General features: G+C 40.2%; 1 protein-coding gene across 2 annotated transcripts in view; it reads right to left on the bottom strand.

The window, feature by feature from the left end:
• Nucleotides 1–20,602, bottom strand: part of LOC145984131 (nucleoporin Nup188-like) — a 236,228-nt gene that overhangs the window by 21,190 nt on the left and 194,436 nt on the right. For both annotated transcript variants that reach the window (XM_083117569.1, XM_083117567.1), the window contains exons 24-25: nucleotides 16,698–16,911; nucleotides 1,083–1,283 (exon numbers count right to left, since the gene is read on the bottom strand). In XM_083117569.1, coding sequence (XP_082973695.1) covers nucleotides 1,083–1,283; nucleotides 16,698–16,911 — 415 coding nt within the window. The remainder of the gene's footprint in view (nucleotides 1–1,082; nucleotides 1,284–16,697; nucleotides 16,912–20,602) is intronic.

Raw genomic sequence — 20,602 nt, 5'->3', positions numbered from 1 at the left:
GCACTCAATGGGCAATTTGCAATGGGGGAAGGGTGTATTCAGATTACAAATGCAATTTTCCTTCTTTTTAAATCGATTAATTTGATTTTATGCACAGTGAGTGTGCTTACAACTGTGGTTTATATTCTTTTACCCCTTCTCCACATTCACCTGAAAGTGGCAACAATTGTGATTCGTAAGAAAGTTGTTCACATTGACTTCCGACACAAAAGGCAAAACAATGGTACTCAGTTTTCAAGGGAAAAAATTACACTGGTAGATCAACTAGAAAGTTACTGACAGATGTGAAGAGATGAGGAGGAGAAAAAATGCTGCTCGACAGGCATGGCAATAGCAAAGTTTCCAAACCAAGACTTATCTGCATGAGGAATCACAATTTGCAGCTTCTTCCTGAAAATAACATCTTTTTTCAATTGCAAGTGGTAGGTTTCTTTAGGCAATTGTTTTGTCACAAATTGGCAGTGCAAACACACAGCCTTGGTTGCTCGTTTTTGCATGTTTCCTACTTAATTTGATGATATTTCACAGCTATTTCACAAAAAGGCATTCATTCACTTTGTGGAAAAGCACACATTTTGCATTACTTTGCGAATGAAACTCACACAAATTTCATTGTGCATTATGAAAATCCAATGTCCCTAATTACTGTGTAATCACAACATACAGTTTTTCACACAATCTGGGTGCAAAATAAATGGAAACTTGAATTTTGCATCAGTTCCAGGATAATTAAGACTTTGTTAAAGTGTTGCATGGCATTTTTGTGGATCTGCAAAAGACCCAAAACACAGCCAATACTGATACATCAGCATGGTTGTTATAAGTATTGGCTCAGTCTTAGTTTTGATCCATCCTAAATTTTAAGTTTATTGCACATAAATTCCTGCAGGAATATTACTTTGTTTCATTAAAGTATGAATTCTAATTTAAGAAAAAAATTACCAATTTTCACTACAACGATAATGAAAGCCAAAATATATTTCTTTGAGACCAAGGAAGACCAAGATTAAATGGCTGGCAGAGGGCATGATGATAATGAATGTGTGGACATGATAACATGTATTAATAAAATTCTAACATACTATTTCGGCTCCTAGTTCTCTGCACAAATACTGCTTTGTGGTTTCGGATGTTCTGCTGTCGAGAAGAAGCATTAATCCTTGTTGATATACTACGAATAAGCTCGTCTCAAAAAGGAAGTTGACTTTATCTGGATGCAGCAATGTACATGGTGAGGGCATTTGCGTCATTGCAAACCTTGATGGAGATGATGTTCTGTTAACCTGGAATAAAGAGAGATGTATATTTACCACATAAAGAAGATCATTTCAGCAATGAACTGACAGGAAAGAATTCAACCTACAAATGTGTCTTCTACTCCTCAATAAGAAAGGCAATATTCACCATTAAACTTTAGAAGATGGGAACTTTACCAAGTGCAACAAAATGATTTCATACATTATAATGTTGGCAACTGTCATAAAGAACAGATAAAAGATCAGAAGAAGCAAGAGACTCTAACAAGTATGTATGTGTGTGTGTATATATCAAAGAAGGTAAATGTCCGTCTCTTTCTCCTCACACTGATGATGCTATGAAATTAGCAAAAAAAATTTGAATTTTTCTACTGTCCGGTGAGTGTTTCCTTTTACCTTCTTTGATTTTTAATTAGCCCTTTTGGCCCTCCTTGCTTTTATCCAAAATATATATATATATATATGAAGGAGACAGTAAACACTTACCACACGAAGAGAAATTATTCTATATTTCGCGATCTGAATCACATTTTCAAGTTAGAAGGAAAAAGATCGGCGTTACTAGGAGAAGAGGCACAGAATACTGACCGTAGCGTCTCTAAGATCAGTGTTGCCAGAAACAGTTGATAGATGACGAAAAAGTACTTTAACCAGTGTTTACTGTAAAGTGGGTGGGTAGTTTTGGGGAGGAGAGGAAAGGGTTACTGGTTGGCTAGGTTGAGTCCGGGGGGTATAGTGGCATGCATGCCTGCTATATAGGCTCTTTCCATCATCTGCGGAAAGATGTGTCAGAGCGGGAAGGGGGGGGGGGGTAAAAGATGGATGATGGCAACACGGAAGCAGTTATTGAAGGTGGTGTTATGGCTGTTGGTGTGGATGAAACTGTGAAATTGGAGTTTTGCGTGGAGGAATGGTGATTACTGATCCTTAGATTCAAGGGAGTGGAGGTTTCGCCTAGGGAGAAGTTGCCGCAGATTTGGCAGATGAGGGTATAAATTAGGTAGGATGAGTGGCAGGTACCCTTAGGGTGAAGGGTGAACTCACCTGCTGCTGTGGGGATCAGGAGGGTGGGGGAGGTGATGAGTATGGGGCAGGTCTTGCATCTGGGTTTGTTGCACCTGTGAGCTGGGGGGAGTGGTGTGGAAGGGGTGGGAGTGTTTCGGACCAAGATGTTTTGGAGGTTGGGGGGGGGGGGCGACGGAAGATGACCCTAGGTTTATCCAGAAAGATGTCCCTGGTGTCAGGATCACTGTGCAGGATGGGGAGGAGGGAGTGGAGCGTATGTCTGATTTTCATAATGTGGGGGTGGTATTGGGTGATCAGAGTTGGAGGGTTGGTTTTGGGTTGTTTGGTGCGGTTGTGGGAGTTAGCTCTAGTGATTTGTTTGTTGATGAGGGTGGAGGGGTAGCCACGGTTGGTTAGGGATTGGTGCAGGCGTAGGTTGTAGTTTTGGCGGGATGAGGGGGATGAGTTGAAGCGCTGGCCTCTGAGGGCAAGGGAAAATGGGATGGCTTTTTTTGGTGTGGTAGGGGTGTGAGCTGGAGTAGTGGAGATACTGGAGGTGGTTGGTCGGTTTGATGTGTATGGAAGTTTCCAAGTGGTCTCCCGCAATGTGGATGTCCACATCTAGGAAGGTCACTTGGTCTTTGCAGTGGAACCAGGTGAATTTGAGGGTAGTGAAGTCGTCAAATTGGTTTAGGAATGTAGTGAGGGAGGGTTCGCCATGTGTCCAGAGGAGAAAAATGTCATCTATGAATCTGAGCCAGAGGAGTGGTTTTAGTTGCTGGGAGTCAAGGAATTCCTGTTCCAGCCTGCCCATGAACAGCTTGGCATAAGAGGGGGCCATGTGGGTGGGTACCCATAGTTGTGCCACGTATTTGCAGGTAATGTTGATCACCGAAGCAGAAGTTGTTGCAGGTAAGTACAAGGTTGGCTAGTTGTATCAAGAAGTGAGTGCTGGGATTGTGGGGTTTGGGTCGGCTGTTAAGGAATGATTTCGTGGCACAAAGGCCATGGGCATGGGGAATATTAGTGTAGAGGGATGTGACATCAACTTTTTTAGTATGGTGTTAAGTGGTAGGGATATATATATATATATATATATATATCAAAGAAGGTAAAACGGATGGACATTTACCTTCTTTGATTTTTACTTAGTCCTTTTGGCCATCCATATATATAATGGATAAAAGCAAAGAGGGCCTCCTTGCTTTTATCCATTATATATATGGATGGCCAAAAGGGCTAAGTAAAAATCAAAGAAGGTAAAAGGAAACACTCACTGGACAGTAGAAAAATTCAAAATTTTCACTAATTTCATAGCATCAACGGTGTGAGGAGAAATAGACGGAACCGGAAGTCTATTATATATATATATATATATACACACACACACACACACACACACATACAGGGTGTTGCAAAACTCTTTCAAAAACGCTTGGATGCTGGTAGATATCATAAAAACAAGTAACTTTTCCCTATAAAGTTTACCTCGAAAGCGCTTAGTTTCTCAGGGTGGCTACAAACAAGCAGAAATGAAATTCCCTGACTTTTCCAGGTTTTCCAGGACAAAATTTTCATTTTTCCCTGACAATTACAAACTAAACTACATCGATGTTTTTGCAAATGGAAATAATAAACTCATACAGATCCACGTATGGTTTTGCTAAGTACCAATATTATCTTCTATTAAATTGACTTAATTTCTCTATTCTCTATGATTTGAATTCAAACTGCAAAATAGTGAATTTGGAAAATTATTACAATTCACAAGCTAAGGAAGGATTATGGAATTTTGTCATACGCAGTAAGTTTAAAATAAAATACTTGATTATTTTTAAAGTTAAGACTAAATGAGATAAGAGTGAAGAGTGAATGATTAAGAAATACAATTTGTAATTTATCAGTCTCCTTATACATTCTCGGTATTATATGTTGATATTTCCACTGAGGTTTGGAATCCTCTTCTTGCAAAAACTATGAGTGCGGACTCATTTTTCGATGCATAAAGCTACTTCTCTCTTCTCTGTTACGCAAACAACTCTTGCATATAAGTGAAACAACTGAATCGAACAAAAGAAAGTGTCATATTTCCTTACATTATCGATGGGATTTCTGCTTCAGTACAGTATATCCAAGTGAAGTGTTGTGAAACTGACAACATGCAGTTATACCATTAATACTCACGAAAAGGGTATGTAAGTATTAGAAATTTAACGCATGGAATTTATAGAATTGCATTGTATAGGTACCTGATTTACTTAAACCAACACATTAAAACAGGAAAACACTAATAATAAAAGCTTCTGAAAGTTCATATACGAGGGAAATCCTGAAAAAGCTCCAATGGTGCCTGTATGCAGCACTAGTTGCCGGAGAGCGACACACACATGCACGGAGGAAGAAATGGCATGCAGCTGTAATCTGGTACAGTTGCAATGCAGCCGGTTTAGGACAGTTTTAGGTTAAAGATTGCAGCTCTCATAAAGTATCCCACCGACTGCGATGTAGCCTACATTGCACGCTCAGAATTCGGCACAGAGCCACCAGCAATCGTGTGAGTTGTGCAGACCGGACGTTGTGAGTGATAGTATGGTCAGACAATGGTGCAGACAATTCATGGAAGGCCAATCGAATGTGCACAACCCCATATAGCTGAGTACACACGGGCCCTTTGCATCACTTCAGGTGAGAGATCTTGGACAACTCCCTGAACAGCCCTGGCCTTGAATGTACTGACTTTCATCTCATTGTTTAACTGAAGAGGGCAAGGATTTGACAGCTACATTGCGGTAGACATAGTTCCAGTCTTTACTGTCAGACACATATGACATGGGCATACAAAATTTAGTGCCATGCTACGACACATGCCAGAACAACGGTGGTGATTATGCCGAAAATTAGGTTAGGACTCACTGTTACTAATGCAATAAATTAGAACTGATATTCTTGTTTTATTTATGCCTAATCGGTAGGGACCTTGATATTTTAATTTTTTTTTTTCAAATTGGTGTATTTTCTTATTTTTTATTTTTTACTATACGGTGTTATTTTCCCCAAAATTCACATTTTCATTTTAGTGCATTTTCTGGCAAATATCTGAAATTATACCTAAATGGTGTTTTTAAACTACTGTTTAATTGTAAATCACATGGCTTACGCCTCTTCGCGAGAGTTTGATATCTTGAAAGTTATTTTGGGAAAGTTATTTTCCATACCCCTTTATTAATTTTAAGGTAAGGATTTTAGATAATGGAATATTGGTGTGGAGTTAGGGTCCCACACTTTCTTGATCACGGCTGAAGGTGGGGGTGGTGTGATCAGCACCACACTACTGGCTACCTTTATCCCTCAAAGTTTTCTCAAGGTACCGGCTTCATATGATGCTGGGTGGGCGCCGGAGCAGTTTGAATAGGTGGAAAACATCCCGGTTCTCCCCCGCAGGGGATCGATCCCGGGTCTCTCGCATAGTAGTCAGATGCCCTAACAACTGAGCTCCATTATTACTCGCCAATAGTGCGCACTTAGCTTGGTAATTCAAAACACATCTCGCGCGACAAATACTGAAGATGTGGCTCTCGTGTGACGGTAGATAAGCACTCGATCTCCTGTTAGAACCCTGCCACTTTGCTCTGTGATGCAAATGGGTTTCGATAGAAGTTGAAAAAATCGTGGGAAATAAATGATTTAATGTGGATGTCGGGATTATTCCATGTATAACAAGCATTATAGTTTACTCTTGAGTAAAATCTTGGAAAACTTGCATGTTCTATGTCCACAAACATGGCCTAGAAAAGACAAGGATGTTAGATTTCATGGAATTTTTCGTTGTTTTAGGACATTTCTTTAAAAAAAATCGCTAAAAACGCCAACAATTCGCATTTTTTGCCAAATTCACATTATTTCGATATTTCGAACGAGCGAAAAATGTGTCCAGACATCACTGATTCCTAAACATAATTTCGCAGCAATTATCATTTTTCACGGTTTTGGCGTTTGCAAAAAATTAGAAATTACTTTCTGGCCACCCCTCGTATAAATCAGTAGATGGAAAGTGAAAATTTAGCAGGGCTGGCAAAGAAAAGTCAATTCCTGAAGGAAGAGATTTGCTGTTATGAATGAATGATTCAAGTAAATATGATATTAAAATATTTACGTATTTATTATTAGTATTTTATTTCATAATATTGGACATTAACTTCACTCAGTGAGAGATTTAAGACCATCTCTCACGACATTAAACAGACAGGACAGAGAGTGGCGTTAATTTCATTGCAATACTAGTGTTGCAGTAAATTTTCGGTTGGGAGATGCACTTGCCAATTTTTATAACGTTCACCAATGCAGTTGTTTTTTTGTACTTTATCGTGATACGAGGGTCACTATTTATATTTTGAGCCTAACAATGAAAACACAGGAATTTGGCATTGAAAACTGCTTTATTGTTTTTCGAAGTATTCTCCTTTATGGTCAATACACTTTTGCATTCGTTCGAACCATTTGTCAAAGCAGTTTTTCCAATCTTCTTGAGACACCTCCATAATATGGTTTTTGAACGCATCAACGGCGTCTTCCGCCGACGAAAATCGTTGTCCACGCAATTTATTCTTGACATTCGGGAACAAGAATAAGTCATTGGGTGCCAAATCAGGACTGTACGGCGGATGACCCATCAATTCGATTTTTTGACTGTTCATAAAGTCGGTTGTTAGACGAGATGTGTGACAGCTGGCATTGTCTTGATGAAGAATGATCCGACGGCGTTTGTTTTCCGTATTTGACCGAAGACCTCTGGCAAACAAATTGTTGTGTACCATTCAGAGTTGACCGTTCTACGTTCCTCTAAAGGCACAGTTGCCACATGACCAGTTTTCCCGAAAAAACAGGCGACCATTTGTTTCGATTTCGATGTGCTTCGAGCGCGAACAACTTTTGTTGGATTGGGTTCATCTTGAAACACCCATACAGTCGACTGCTGTTTACGTTCCGGCTCATATGCATATATCCATGATTCGTCACCTGTTACAATCTTATATACGTCTTTTGAAGCACCACGATTGTATTTATCGAGCATTTGTTTGCACCAATTGACGCGAGCGTCTTTTTGAGTTTTTGTCAAATTGTGTGGGATCCAACGAGAACATACCTTTCTCACGGCTAAATGATCATGTAATATTTTATATATGCTGGTGGAACTAATTCCTATGGTTGCCTCAATCTCACAGTATGTCACATAACGATCTTGCAGTATTAGGTTTTGCACAGCATCAATGTTTTCTTGAACAACAACTGATTTTGGATGACCTTCGCGAATCTCGTCGGTGAGCGAATGGCAGCCACGATTAAATTCGTTATGCCAGCGTTTCACAGTGGCAAAGGATGGGGCTTCATCGCCAAATGTGGAAGTAAGTTGATCGATGCATTCTTGTCTTGATAATCCACGTCGAAAATCGTAAAAAATCATCGCACGAAAATGTTCACGAGTTAATTCCATTTTATTGTTGTCGCGCAATCTCCAAGGCAACATAAACAACACAAATGAAGCTATTGACAAAACATTTGAAGTACGTTATGGTCAATAATGCCAGACGATTCCGTGCAAACGTCAAATCGCGCCTAACTTCAATCAGTGTTGCCAAGGCTCAAAATATAAATAGTGACCCTCGTAGTATTTAATATATATCCCGTTTGGTTGGATTCTTCTTGATATCTAAGAATATTGCAATGTCATTGTAAACGTATGTTCACTAAACCAGTAATGCGTCAGGATGATGAAAGAAAACCTTCGTAAGCACTGCTACATTCAATAAGGTGAAGTGAGCCAGAAGAGTAATAAAATTCCAGCAGCCTATTTGCAGTCTAAAGCTCTTCTTGTTTATGCATGCGATTTTTGTTGGATGTTGCAGTCCATGCAATTTCTGTCGCATGTTGTAGTGAGATACTTTGTCGGGTGGCAATATTCGACAAAAATCGTATGTATCAATGGAACATATTTGTTTCCATGTTCCTTCAGTTTGCCCAACAAAATGCCTTACTACGACGTCCGACAACTATCGGACGGCGCCACCTGCTCTTATCCCCTCCATCTGTTGACAAGTCTCCTTACTACTCCCATACGGACAAGAAAAAAAATGATAATTCAATGCATTTTCCACGTAATATTGAGAGGCTTAACCTTCACTCCTCTGATGATACCAACCATGGTATCATCAGAGTAAGGTCGTACTGGTCCGATAATGCCATATGGTATCATGGTGCTGATTACGAAATGAATGTGCTTTTTGGACCTTCATACTGTTATGTTTGGGTGGAAACTCTGACACAGGTCTGGAGCAAGCCTGGGAAATTCATATGTATGACCAACCTCCCCCCTCTCCGCAACATATCCATGCCACACTTCCGAACAGAGTTTCACATTTTGGCTCATTATTCAACTTGTATGGCACCCAGGAACATGAAACATGTTTCAATCTCTTTGGAAACGTCCATTCTTTGAAGAGAATACTAAGGTTTGCGCCTTCTCCCCAAAATAGCGGGAGAAGAGGAGGTAAACTCCAGATTTTTATGTTGTTGTTTTTTTTCATTGAAATTCGGTGGTCGCGCCCCCAAACCCCCTTTCCTCGGTTCGTCGTTCTGAATTGTACACGGTTGCATGCTCTGATGTTTTAGCTGCAAAACAAAAGTTATCCGAAGTAGATTGCTCCCATAGTGCCCAAGTTATAATAATTTTCCTCCAAAAATGCATATTACCTATTTTTCGTAAAAAACAGTTTCACATTTGGCTTATTATTCAACCTGTATGGCACCCAAGAACATGAAACATGTTTCATTCTCTTGAGAAATGTCAATTCTTTGAAAAGAATGTAGCAAACTTTAGATTTTTGATTTTTCCATTGAAATTCGGGGGCCACCCCCCCCCCCCACAAACCCCCTTCCTCGGTTCGGCGTTCTGAATTGTACACGGTTGCATGTTATGATGTTTTATCTGCAAAATAAAAAATATCCGAAGTAGATTGCTCCCTTAGTTTCCGAGTTATAACAATTTTCCTCCAAAAATGCAAATTACCTATTTTTCGTAAAAAAAATAAATAATAATAACATTTTGGCTTATTATTCAACTTGTATGACACCCAAGAACATAAAACATGTTTCATTCTCTTGAGATATGTCCATTCTTTGAAAAGAATACTAAATTTCGCGCCTTCTTCCCAAAATAGCGGGAGAAGAGGGGGCAAACTGCAGATTTTTGTTTTCTTCCATTGAAATTCAGGGGACGTACCCCCCAAGTCCCCTTCCTCGATCCGGTGTTCTAAATTGTACACCGTTGCATGCGCTGATATTTTAGCTGCAAAACAAAAGTTATCCGAAGTAGATTGCTCCCATAGTGCCCGAGTTATAACAATTTTCGTCAAAAGAGTGTTCGAAGTCAATGAAGACGAAATTCCCTGACTTTTCCCTGACTTTTTTTGACACCTCAAATTCCCTGACTTTTCCCGGTTTTCCAGGTTTTCCAGGTCTGTCGCCACCCTGGTTTCTGTGCTATAAGCGCTTAAAATCTATCCTGTACATATGCAACCCAACACAGCAAACACTTGCTCTGACATAACTACCAGGGGTGCGTGGCAGGGTTGCCACTAGCGTTCCTCGTTAAGAGAGATGACTTGAAAACAACAACCTGGGAGTCTTGCCTGAGCAAAATCCAAAACATTAATGATACAAGGGTCGTTCAAGGTTGACCGGGACTTTTATTTCTGCAGAGGAATAGGTAGCAGAAGAAACTCCAAACTATGTCAGTTTTTCAAAGTATTCTACGTGCATGCCGAGGCACCGTTGCCATCGTTCTGGCAGCTCCCGAATTCCTTTGGTGTAGAAAGAACTTGGTTGTTGTCGTAGCCACTGGAGGCCATCGCTCCGCAGTGCTTCATCTGTCGTGAATTTCTTCCCTCCCAGATGGTCTTTAAGGGGTGCAAACAAATGATAATCACTGGGAGCTAAATCCGGACTGTAGGGGGGATGGGGCAGAACTTCCCAGTGCATGTCGGCCAGAGTTGTTGTTGTCACATTGGCCGTGTGAGGCAGCCGCGGCTCGTGCCTAAAATAACAGGTGAAGAAGTATATTTATAGGCAATGAAAACAAATAGTAAGTGCCAGTGCCCCCCCCCCCCCCAATTTAAAACGTCTTTTTTGTCTTCATCCGTCCATCTGGAAAATGGTGTCTGCAACAAATTACACACTAAGTCATTTACTGGGTTCATTGTAGAAACCACAGCTCAACACATGAACACAACACACGATAGGAAACGATAAACACACACGCGGAACAAGATCTCGCGAGAACGCGAAGATTTTGCCACAAGCACTGGATGCGATGTTTTCTCCGACGAGAGAACTGCTTCATCTAGAAGGCGACACCCGTTCAAGGCCAACACTAGGTGACGTCACCGTTGCCATGACAACCGGCTAAGTTTTCCGCAACCTAGCGGTGTTTGCTCTTGGGTTGGGACGAACTCAATACGTGCGTAGCGCCGAGCGGCGTGTTATTTGAGTATTATCGTGTGCGTTCTGCTGGGAAATAGTTAAATTTAACAAGCAAATGAAAAATGTCAATATTAATTTGGAAATTAGGTGAAAACATCTGCACTTGTTGCACTTGGCCAGCCACCACTGGTGTGAGGGTGGGCATTGTCATGGAGAAGAATGACATTTCCAGACAACATCCCAGGCCTTTTCTTGCGAATGGACTTTCGTACAGCACCACTCAACAATGTGGAGTAATACTGGTCATTAATCGTGCTCCCTTTGTCCAGAAAATCCACATGGATAACGCCCTTCATGTCCCAGAAGACACTTGCCATGGTCTTTCCAGCGGACGGCTGCGTTTTGCTTTTCTTGGGGGCAGGGAACCTTTATGCTGCCACTCCATGCTGCGTCTTTTGGTCTCTGGGGTTGAATTGTGCAACCATGTTTCATCACACGTGATGATGGATTGCAACAATTCATCACCTTCTGCTCAAAACCGATTCAGAAGCTGTTCACAGACCGTCCTGCGTACCCACTTCTGATCGAATGTCAGCTGGCGGGGAACCCACCTTGCACAGATTTTGCGGAAACGTAAGTGGTCGTGACTGATTGTCTCAACACTCCCGACACTGATATTCACCTCGGCAGCAATATCCCGCACTGTTACTCCCCGGTTCTCACGAATCATTTGCTCAACACGTGGGATATTCACTGGTGTGACTGCAGTCGGGCGAATGTGTCCATGCGCTTCATTTGTCACCAGCTCCCGTCCTTCGCGAAACTTCTCACACCATTCATACACTCTTGTCCGCGACATCGTTTGTTCACCATACTGTGCTTGCAATCGTCTGAAAATCTCAGCTGGTTTCTCTTTCTCCTTCACGAGAAATTTGATTACACACCACTGCTCCACAGCCACAGACACACTGCTTGCCGCCATGTTCGCTGCAACTGCTGCACATGCGCGAAATACGTCATGCCGGGTGCTAGTTACTCGCGAAGGAATACATTACGTCACCCGCACGTTTCATCATGATCCGGCTATTCATCGATTTTTTACGTACGAAAATCCCGGTCAACCTTGAACGACCCTTGTACTTGCGATGTTGTAAGAAGCATTGACAGTATTTATAAACTGACCAAGACAAAAAATGGGCAGACTGAAATTCAAGATTACGTACTCATTCTAAAATATCTCCATAATTGATCAATTGATTTGGTTTATTTTAATTTGCTTTTCTGCCACCTTTGGCTAATCGCAAAGATGAGGATGATAGCTATGATGAAATAACAAATGACACCATTGTCTAGGCTGGGATTTAAACTCGAGACACCTGGTGCCTTGGCGATCTTTGCTAACAACATCACTACGGAGTGTTTCGTGTATCATGCAATATCAACAATTGCAAGGGACACGTAAGATACGGGAAATCCACGAACGAACAAATGTAAACATGATGTGTTTGCTGCCTCATTTCGAACTCGCAGACTGTAATGTTATTACAATTCATTTGAAAAATATTCCTATCTGTGCTACCGTTATTGCTAATCGTGTTAGTCTCATCAGGCATCCCCGATGGCACAGTGGTAGTGTCGTCGACTTGTAATCAAGGAGTCCCCGGTTCGATACCCTGTGGAGGCACATAGTGGTTCAGATCCCACTTTAAACTGTAGCTCCAGTCCCAATTAGCCTTACTGTGCATAAAATGGACTTAAAACACCCAATCAATCAATCATAAGGAAATAATTGCAAGGCTCTTTTAATTTAATGATTCATTGATTGATTGATTTGCTTTATTTTACTTCACTTTTTGTGCCACTTTTGGCTAATTTGCGAAGATGGGGATGAGTGATGATATGATGAAATTGATGAATGGACACTCACAAACATTCATACCCAAGCTGGGATTCGAATCTAAGACTCCTGGCATCGTAGCGCGATGTTCTAACCACTCCACCACTGACGCCGACTTTCAATTTAATGAAAAACGTAGTTTGACATGAACAAAATTCACATATTAAAACGAGTGCTTATTAAGAACCAAAGCCAAGAAATGCATACTTATGTCAAGCGATGAACTGTAAAGGGCACTCGTATTGCACATTTGCGCATTATTTACATTTGTTCGTAAGTGGATTTCCCGTATCTTACGTGTCCCTTGCAATTGTTGATATTGCATGATACACGAAACACTCCGTAGTGATGTTGTTAGCAAAGATCGCCAAGGCACCAGGTGTCTCGAGTTTAAATCCCAGCCTAGACAATGGTGCCATTTGTTATTTCATCATAGCTATCATCCTCATCTTCGCGATTAGCCAAAGGTGGCAGAAAAGCAAATTAAAATAAACCAAATCAATCGATCAATTATTAGAATGAGTACGTAATCTTGAATTTCAGTCTGCCCATTATTTGTCTTGGTCAGTTTATAAATACTGTCAATGCTTCTTACAACATCGCAAGTATCATTAATGTTTTGGATTTTGCTCAGGCAAGACTCCCAGGTTGTTGTTTTCAAGTCGTCTCTCTTAACGAGGAACGCTAGTGGCAACCCTGCCACATGCCCCTGGTAGTTATGTCAGAGCAAGCGTTTGCTGTGTTGGGTTGCATACGTACAGGATAGATTTTAAGCGCTTAGAGCGCAGAAACTAAGCGCTTTCGAGGTAAACTTTATAGGGAAAAGTTACTTGTTTTTATGATATCTACCAGCACCCAAGCGTTGTTGAAAGAGTTTTGCGACACCCTGTATATGAGGGGAGGCCAAACAATTTCTTACCCTCATTATGTTCCAGATGTACTAGGGAGCTGAAATTTCATCCGTAGACTCTTCAATCTCCATATACCCAACTCCTATGGCCACACACTTCTCACAGCTATGGAACAGTTCTTCAATACCAGCTTCTTACAAGTAGGCAGAATTGGTGGAAAAACAGTTCTCCACTTCAGTAATGACCTCACCATTGTCTCAACATTTAGTGGTTTTTAAATTTTGGAGGTCGAAATTGGGAATTGCCAGGTAGGGTGAATACAGTTGATGGCCTAAAGGTTCATAGCCACAATGGCAGAAAAAAGTGACTCTGTTTGAAGCACTGTGTGCAGGTACATTGTCAGCCAGCAGCACTATACCTTTTGGTATCAAAACTTTTTTTTTTCCTTGATAGCATCCCATAACTTTTGCAGCAAGTCTCTGCAGTATGCTCCTGTTATCCTTTTTGAAAGTATCCAGTCAATATCATGCCACTGTGGTCCCACAACACAGACATCATGACCTTGAAGGATGACTGTTGCACCTTAATCTTTTAGGGGATGGGTGATGAGACATGTTTTCCTCATTTCTTTCATTTCTCAATCAAATAGACATAATCAAGTTTCATCCGAGTTCACTAATCTGTTTAGAAAGTTTTACCGATCTTTTTCCCATAGGTCCAAAATGCTTTGCGCACATTCCATACAGTGCTGTTTTTGAAATGATATCAACAACCAAAGAAGGAACTCATCTTGCAGCAACCTTACTTTTATGCAAGATGTCATTAAATATGTTGAACACTGACCCCCTACTAGCTCGCCTCCCTTGCCAAGAAATCAACCATTGCACTATGATCTTAAAGCATGAGTTGCCCCAGTTGTGCTACTATGCTTGGTTCAGTGGCTCTGGATGGGTGTTCATCTCTTGGGATATCCTGGATACTTGGGCACCAAATTTGAATTCTGTCTTCAATTGTTTGACAGTCATATGATGGACATTGCTAACCATACACAGCATTACGCCTCTAATTTGTGCAGATTTCCTTGCACATGCAGGAACCTCTTCACAGCTCGATACTCAATATTGTGAAACATGCTGCTGTCTCATACTCTCGTGGCTCATAACTTTAATTCAAAAGGATCTCCAATGATATAAATTAGCATGATTGTTAGAGGCATGCATATTTCATTTTTGACTAAAACAAGAAATTTGAAATACCATGCTGTAATATTCATTTCTCATGTTTCTGAAATGTGTGAGTTGCATTTTCCTACCATGTTTCGTTATGAAATGATGAGACATGAACTGCAAAATGTGAAATAGACTCTTAAACATGAAATTTTGAGTTAATTTACTGAAGTTTGAATTATCCTGAGAGTTATGCTTTTCACAGAAAAGTGTTTAATTCTGTTGCAAATGGATCCATTTGTACATGAATGAAATTAATACTCGGGTAACTACAAAAATGTGCTATTAGAAGGGGTAAGTATATTTTGTGTAATAAGTGCAGTTTTTATATCAAATTTAGGATTATATTCTCAATTTTAAAACCAAAATGTCATTTTATATACCACATTTAATCAGATTTTTCACCAATAACACCAAAATTTTATTCTACTTACTGCTTTGATTTGATTTGATTTAGTTTATTTTACTTCGCGTTTTGTGCCTCTTGGCTAATTTGCGAAGATGGGGATGAGTGATGAAATGATGAAATTGATGAATGGACATTCACAAACAACCAAGCCCGACCGGGATTCGAACCCGGGACCCTTGGCGTCGCAGCACGAAGTGCTAACCACTCAGCCACAGGGTCGGGCTCTACTTACTGCTTTTGAACCCGATATTGACTCTGTCTTAGTACCGAAATTTTGCTTTTTCATTTACCAAAAATACCATATTTACTCATGTATAATGCACATGCGTGTATAATGCACATGCGTGTATATTGCACACCCTGGCTTTTGATGGGAAAAAGTGACAAAAATAATTATGTCTCGTATATAATGCACAGTGCAATCCAGGTTCAAGAAATGGCTTTCTTATTTGTAAGTCGTAAAGCTGTTGCTATGCTGATCAAGAGTGAATGACATCATACCCATTGAATGAGTCACCTGTTGCTATGTGGACCAAGAGGAGAAAATCCTCTTGTGTAAACAATATGTCACCAACCTACGCCACCTCCCCCCTCTCCCTCCACTGTGTTTAGCATCCCAAAGCTTTCACTCTTTAACCACCTTATTTATTCTGTAATAGTAGAAAGTGAGATCAAAATTACCTTATGAATTTGCAGTGCTCAGGAAGTTATTTTCTATTATTTCTCGCCCAATAAATACTGGTGATATGCATCCCATGTGATGGGAGGTGCATGCTCGAATTCCGCCAGAATGGCACTGCCTTTCTTGGTGTCACAGAACATTGCATTACAAAGCAAAAAATTGTGGGAAACGGCCTTTAAACTTTTATACATGTTTTTGTTCATTCCTTCTTTAATTTTTCTAAAAAAACTTCAAAATATATACTTTTCCGTGATTAACATAACATTTATATGAAGCACATTCAGGACCTTCAAACTAGCAGTTAGCAGCACAAGATTTCTTCCATTAAGGCATTTACACACTCCATATATATCATATTATTTGGTCAGTAATACATTTTAATTATTATTTTCTTTTTCCTTTTCTTTTCTAGCATCCGATTTACCATAAAAATTAGAATGTTCCTTCATTTTGTGATGAGCTTATTTCAACTGCATTGCACTTTAGTGTCACCATGTTGAATGGAATACTGTTGCCATATTCAGAAACTGCAGAATTTAAGTTTTACAATGATATATAAGATGATAGGGTTCTGTAAACATGAAAAATCAATCCAAGTGACACACAATCATGGAATGGCCATGTACAGTTTCATGTTGGCTGTTCAAATTATTTCGTGGGGCATAAATTTTGGGAAAAAGTGCGCATTATACATGAGTAAATAGGGTATGTGCCTCTAATGATTGGTATTGAGATACCAGCCTACAATTATGTAAAATTTCAGAGCATTAGCCCATCATGGTGAGAGTAAGAACTTTCTGGCCTTCCCTTGCATTTTCCTTAAAACAAAACAAGTAGAATATAAAATAAATATATAATATGAGCTTCATAAAAACATAAATATATGGAAAACTTACCTTGCCAAGAGCCTGAGTTGCCATATTGGCTGCAGCAAATAATGTGCCAAATGTCAGTTGGGTTGGTTCATTCTCTCTAAGAATTCTAGGAGTTGCAAAAACAAGCTCAAGTTGACCATCCCAGTTAACTTCCATAGTGTCTGTCAATAGTGTTGTAACATTTGGGTTTGATATTCTGAAGATATTCACACATAGACATGCAATATCCAAGAGCCTGTAAGTATAATAATTTGATGCACTATTATTTCTGTAAATTGAGCATCATACCCAATCAAAGTATATGCCAGTAACAATGTAATCTGACAATACAATAAATCAAGAAATATATGCAACATGAATGTAGGGTGCATTATTAGTTACACTTCTCCAAAAGTAATCTGACCACCTTGAAATATTTCTAAGCCTAGAAATTGTTAATGTGGCAAGATAGCTCTTGAACACCAGCCAAGAATAACCAACTTTAATACAGGTCCTTTTACTAGATAAAAAACAGCAGACAGACTAGAATGCATATGTGAAATATCGCATCATTATGGTTGAGCCAACACCACTTTGAACTGATACAGATACTCTCACAGATTTCAATACAGATACTTATATAGTTCCAGTTCAAATAACAAAGGCTAGTTACAGAGTCGTACTAACTCAACTCACCACATTACATTCCTTTAATGAGATTAAATAATACCCAAATAATTCTCATGTAGCATTATATAACACTTTAAAATGTCTTGCAACATTTGGTAATTTTTTTATATGAACTTCTCTCTAGACCCAGAGAATGTAAAGAAAGAGGTTTTTAAAATGTTGCAAGATTTTTGAAAGTGTCACAGTTACACCAAAAAATCAACGGATTGTTTCTCTTCTTCAATTTCATGTAAACACTATTCATTCTTGTCATTTGGGTTAACCTAGAGATGAAGAAAAGCAATGTAAAAATATGTGCAAATAGAGTTATTAAAATAACGCTCATCTGGCTGACCCTGTTTATGTTATGCTGTCCATCATTCTCTGTCATTTGCAATAAAAACAAGTCACTGCGGTATCAGCCGATACCAACAGTCACATTAAAGACCTACGCAGAAGGGAAAAGAACAAGAAGAAATTGTTGAATCCACAACTCTCCCTCTCCCCTAGATGTAGATAAAACCAAACAAATTCCACAGTGGCCTTCCCCTGTCTTTCCCAAGAACTCCGCAATCATCTAGACTGGAAACAGCCCAGCATGATAGTAATGTTGGTTTTGAAAATGTCCATCTTTCTTACCCCATGAGTTTCTGAGCAGGAATTGGAAATGAATTATTTATTTCCACACAGTCGTTACCAGGTAGTTACATGCCTTCAAGAAGTTTGGTCGTAGCTTTCACGTTGTCCATGCCTTTGAGCTTTGTCAATCATTGCTTCTCAGGAGGGTGGTGGTTTGTCAAGAATTTATCAGAAAAACAACATGCTGCACTTCTTGTGCTGGCCTTCCAACCTGTCAAAACGAAGGGTGAACCAACTTTTGAAAAGAACGAATGTTGCTGTTGGACATTTTGGCCATGGCTCTAGCAACTCAAAAACAATGGTATCACTGGAAAAAATTCAACAATACTGATGCATCAGTATCGGTTCGGCCCTACACATCATACTAGAACTTTGTAGTCTTCAGAGCTCCCACATAGCCAAAATGGTTAGCACTTTCATCTTTGGAGCAAACAATTTCAGGTTCGATTCCTAGAGGGAGCCCTGAGAATTTTGGTGTTCACCCAGCATCATGAGGACAATTGGGAAGGTACTTGAATGTAAGAAGAAGAAAAAAAAGGACTTGACATGCTGACCATGTGCAGCCAATGAAAAAAAACACCTGGCTGGCCCTGGAGTATAGGGGCTATCCACAAGTAAACAAAAGCACATCAAACAGCACAATCGATTATGCAACTTTAGCACAACAACTTCCGGTATGGTCTAAATGTTACCGTAGGTGTGTTATTCGAGTGCATACTTGTGGTTGGAAAGAGAAGAGAATAGTGAGAAACTGGGAAGTCTCAATTACAATCCCCCTATTTTTAAGAATGGAGAGAACAGAGAATGTAAAAATCAGAGGAATTTCTCTGTTGAGTGTCCACAATGAGATATATTCTAGAATTATAGAAACAAGACTGAGAGAAGAAATAGAAGATAAAATGGAAGAAGCACAAACTGGATTTAGGCCAGGAAGAAGTGTGCAGGTCAGATCATCAAAAAAAAGTCATCGAATATGATAGAGGTATACCTATGTTTCATTGACCTGGAGAAATCTTTGCTAGGAGTCCCTCAGCAATTGTTATAGAAAGTATTAAGAAAAAAAACAGGACTAATAAAAGCTATACAATTTTTTACAAGGAATGCATACGTTATGTAAATACAAGCAAAAATCAATCAGAGAAGTTTGAAATTACTGCTGGAGTAAGACAAGGTGATATACTATAACCTTACTTGTTTCAATTTTAATGGATGACGTGCTTAAAGATGATGAAGTTCCAAGTACGATGGATATTGGAGAATGAAAGCAGTAAATATTTCAGAGCTGCTGTATGCAGATGATATACACTATGTTGCCATTCGTCACCGGACACCCCATACCAGTAAGTTAATCCAGTCGCAGCACCACATCAGTATCGTGTAGGGCCACCTTTCACCTCAATGACGTCCTCAACCCATCGAGGAAGACTTTCCACCAATTTGCGATACGTGTCGATGGGAATCTTGCCCCATTCCTCCTGCAAAGCGGCAAAAAAAAAAACAAAAAAAAATGGCTCAGTGGTGTTTTTTTGGGCAGCATGGCCTGGCTCTCAAGCGGCACTCCAACTCGTCCCAAAGGTGTTCAATGGGGTTGATATCCAGACTTCGGCCAATCAAGTTTTGGCACACCCATGTCCTCGAACCACATGTTGATAATGCCTGGAGGATGACATGGAGCATTGTCGTGCTGAAACAGGTATGGGCTAATACAGAATTGTTCCCACAATGTCAGTAGCGCAGAATTGTCCAGAAATTTTTGATACGCATCACATTCATGTTTCCCCGAACTAAAACAAGAGGACCAAGACCATACCACGAAAAGCAGGACCACACCATGATGCCACCTCCGCCGAATTTCACTGTGGGTACGATACAGTCCTGTAAACAGTGTTCACCGGGCATACGCCACACCCACACACGTCCATCAGACCGCCACATCTGGTAGCGCGATTCATCACTCCATAAGACGGATTTCCATTGTTCGAGAGTCCAATGGCGGTGTTCCTTGCACCACTGTAACCGACAGGTCGCATTGCGGGCTGCGATATGCAGCTTATGAACTGCTGCGCGACCATGAAAGACAAGTGCGATGATCTCCCGCAGCACTACTGGAAGCTGATCAAAACTGATGTGCCACCATCTGTAATGACACCTTCCGGTTTGACTTCACCACACGTTTCAAGCATCGATGGTCACGATCTGTTAATATTTTTGGTTTACTGGGTCTGGGTCGGCATGTGATGACCCCCTCTCGCTTCCACTTCACGATAACATCAATCACTGTCGACCGGTATCTGAAATTTGTTGGAAATCTCAAGGGTTGAATGCCCAAACCTGTGGGCTCCAATGAGCATCCCTCGTTCTGCCTCACTCAGTTCGCGTCGTCTGTCCATATTGACTGCTGTAGCTGGTATGAGTGTATTCTCAACCAGCAATGCCTTTTATAGGTTGTATGACGTGTACAGACGATCCCAAGCACTTTTTGAGGGGTGTCCGGTGACAAATGGCAACATAGTGTAGTTGTCTTTGCTAACTCACAAACAAACCTGCAAGAAACTTGAACATTATAGCCTATTAAATTAATCAATGAAAAAATAAAAGACAAGAGGAAAATTATGAGAATAGCCAAAGAAGAGAAAACA

Source organism: Lepisma saccharinum, chromosome 2 (genome assembly GCF_977018435.1).
Source record: "Lepisma saccharinum chromosome 2, izLepSacc3.1, whole genome shotgun sequence".
Classification (NCBI taxonomy): domain Eukaryota; kingdom Metazoa; phylum Arthropoda; class Insecta; order Zygentoma; family Lepismatidae; genus Lepisma; species Lepisma saccharinum.
The sequence above is the reverse complement of the archived record's forward strand: the minus strand, read 5'-3'. Positions and strand labels throughout refer to the sequence as shown.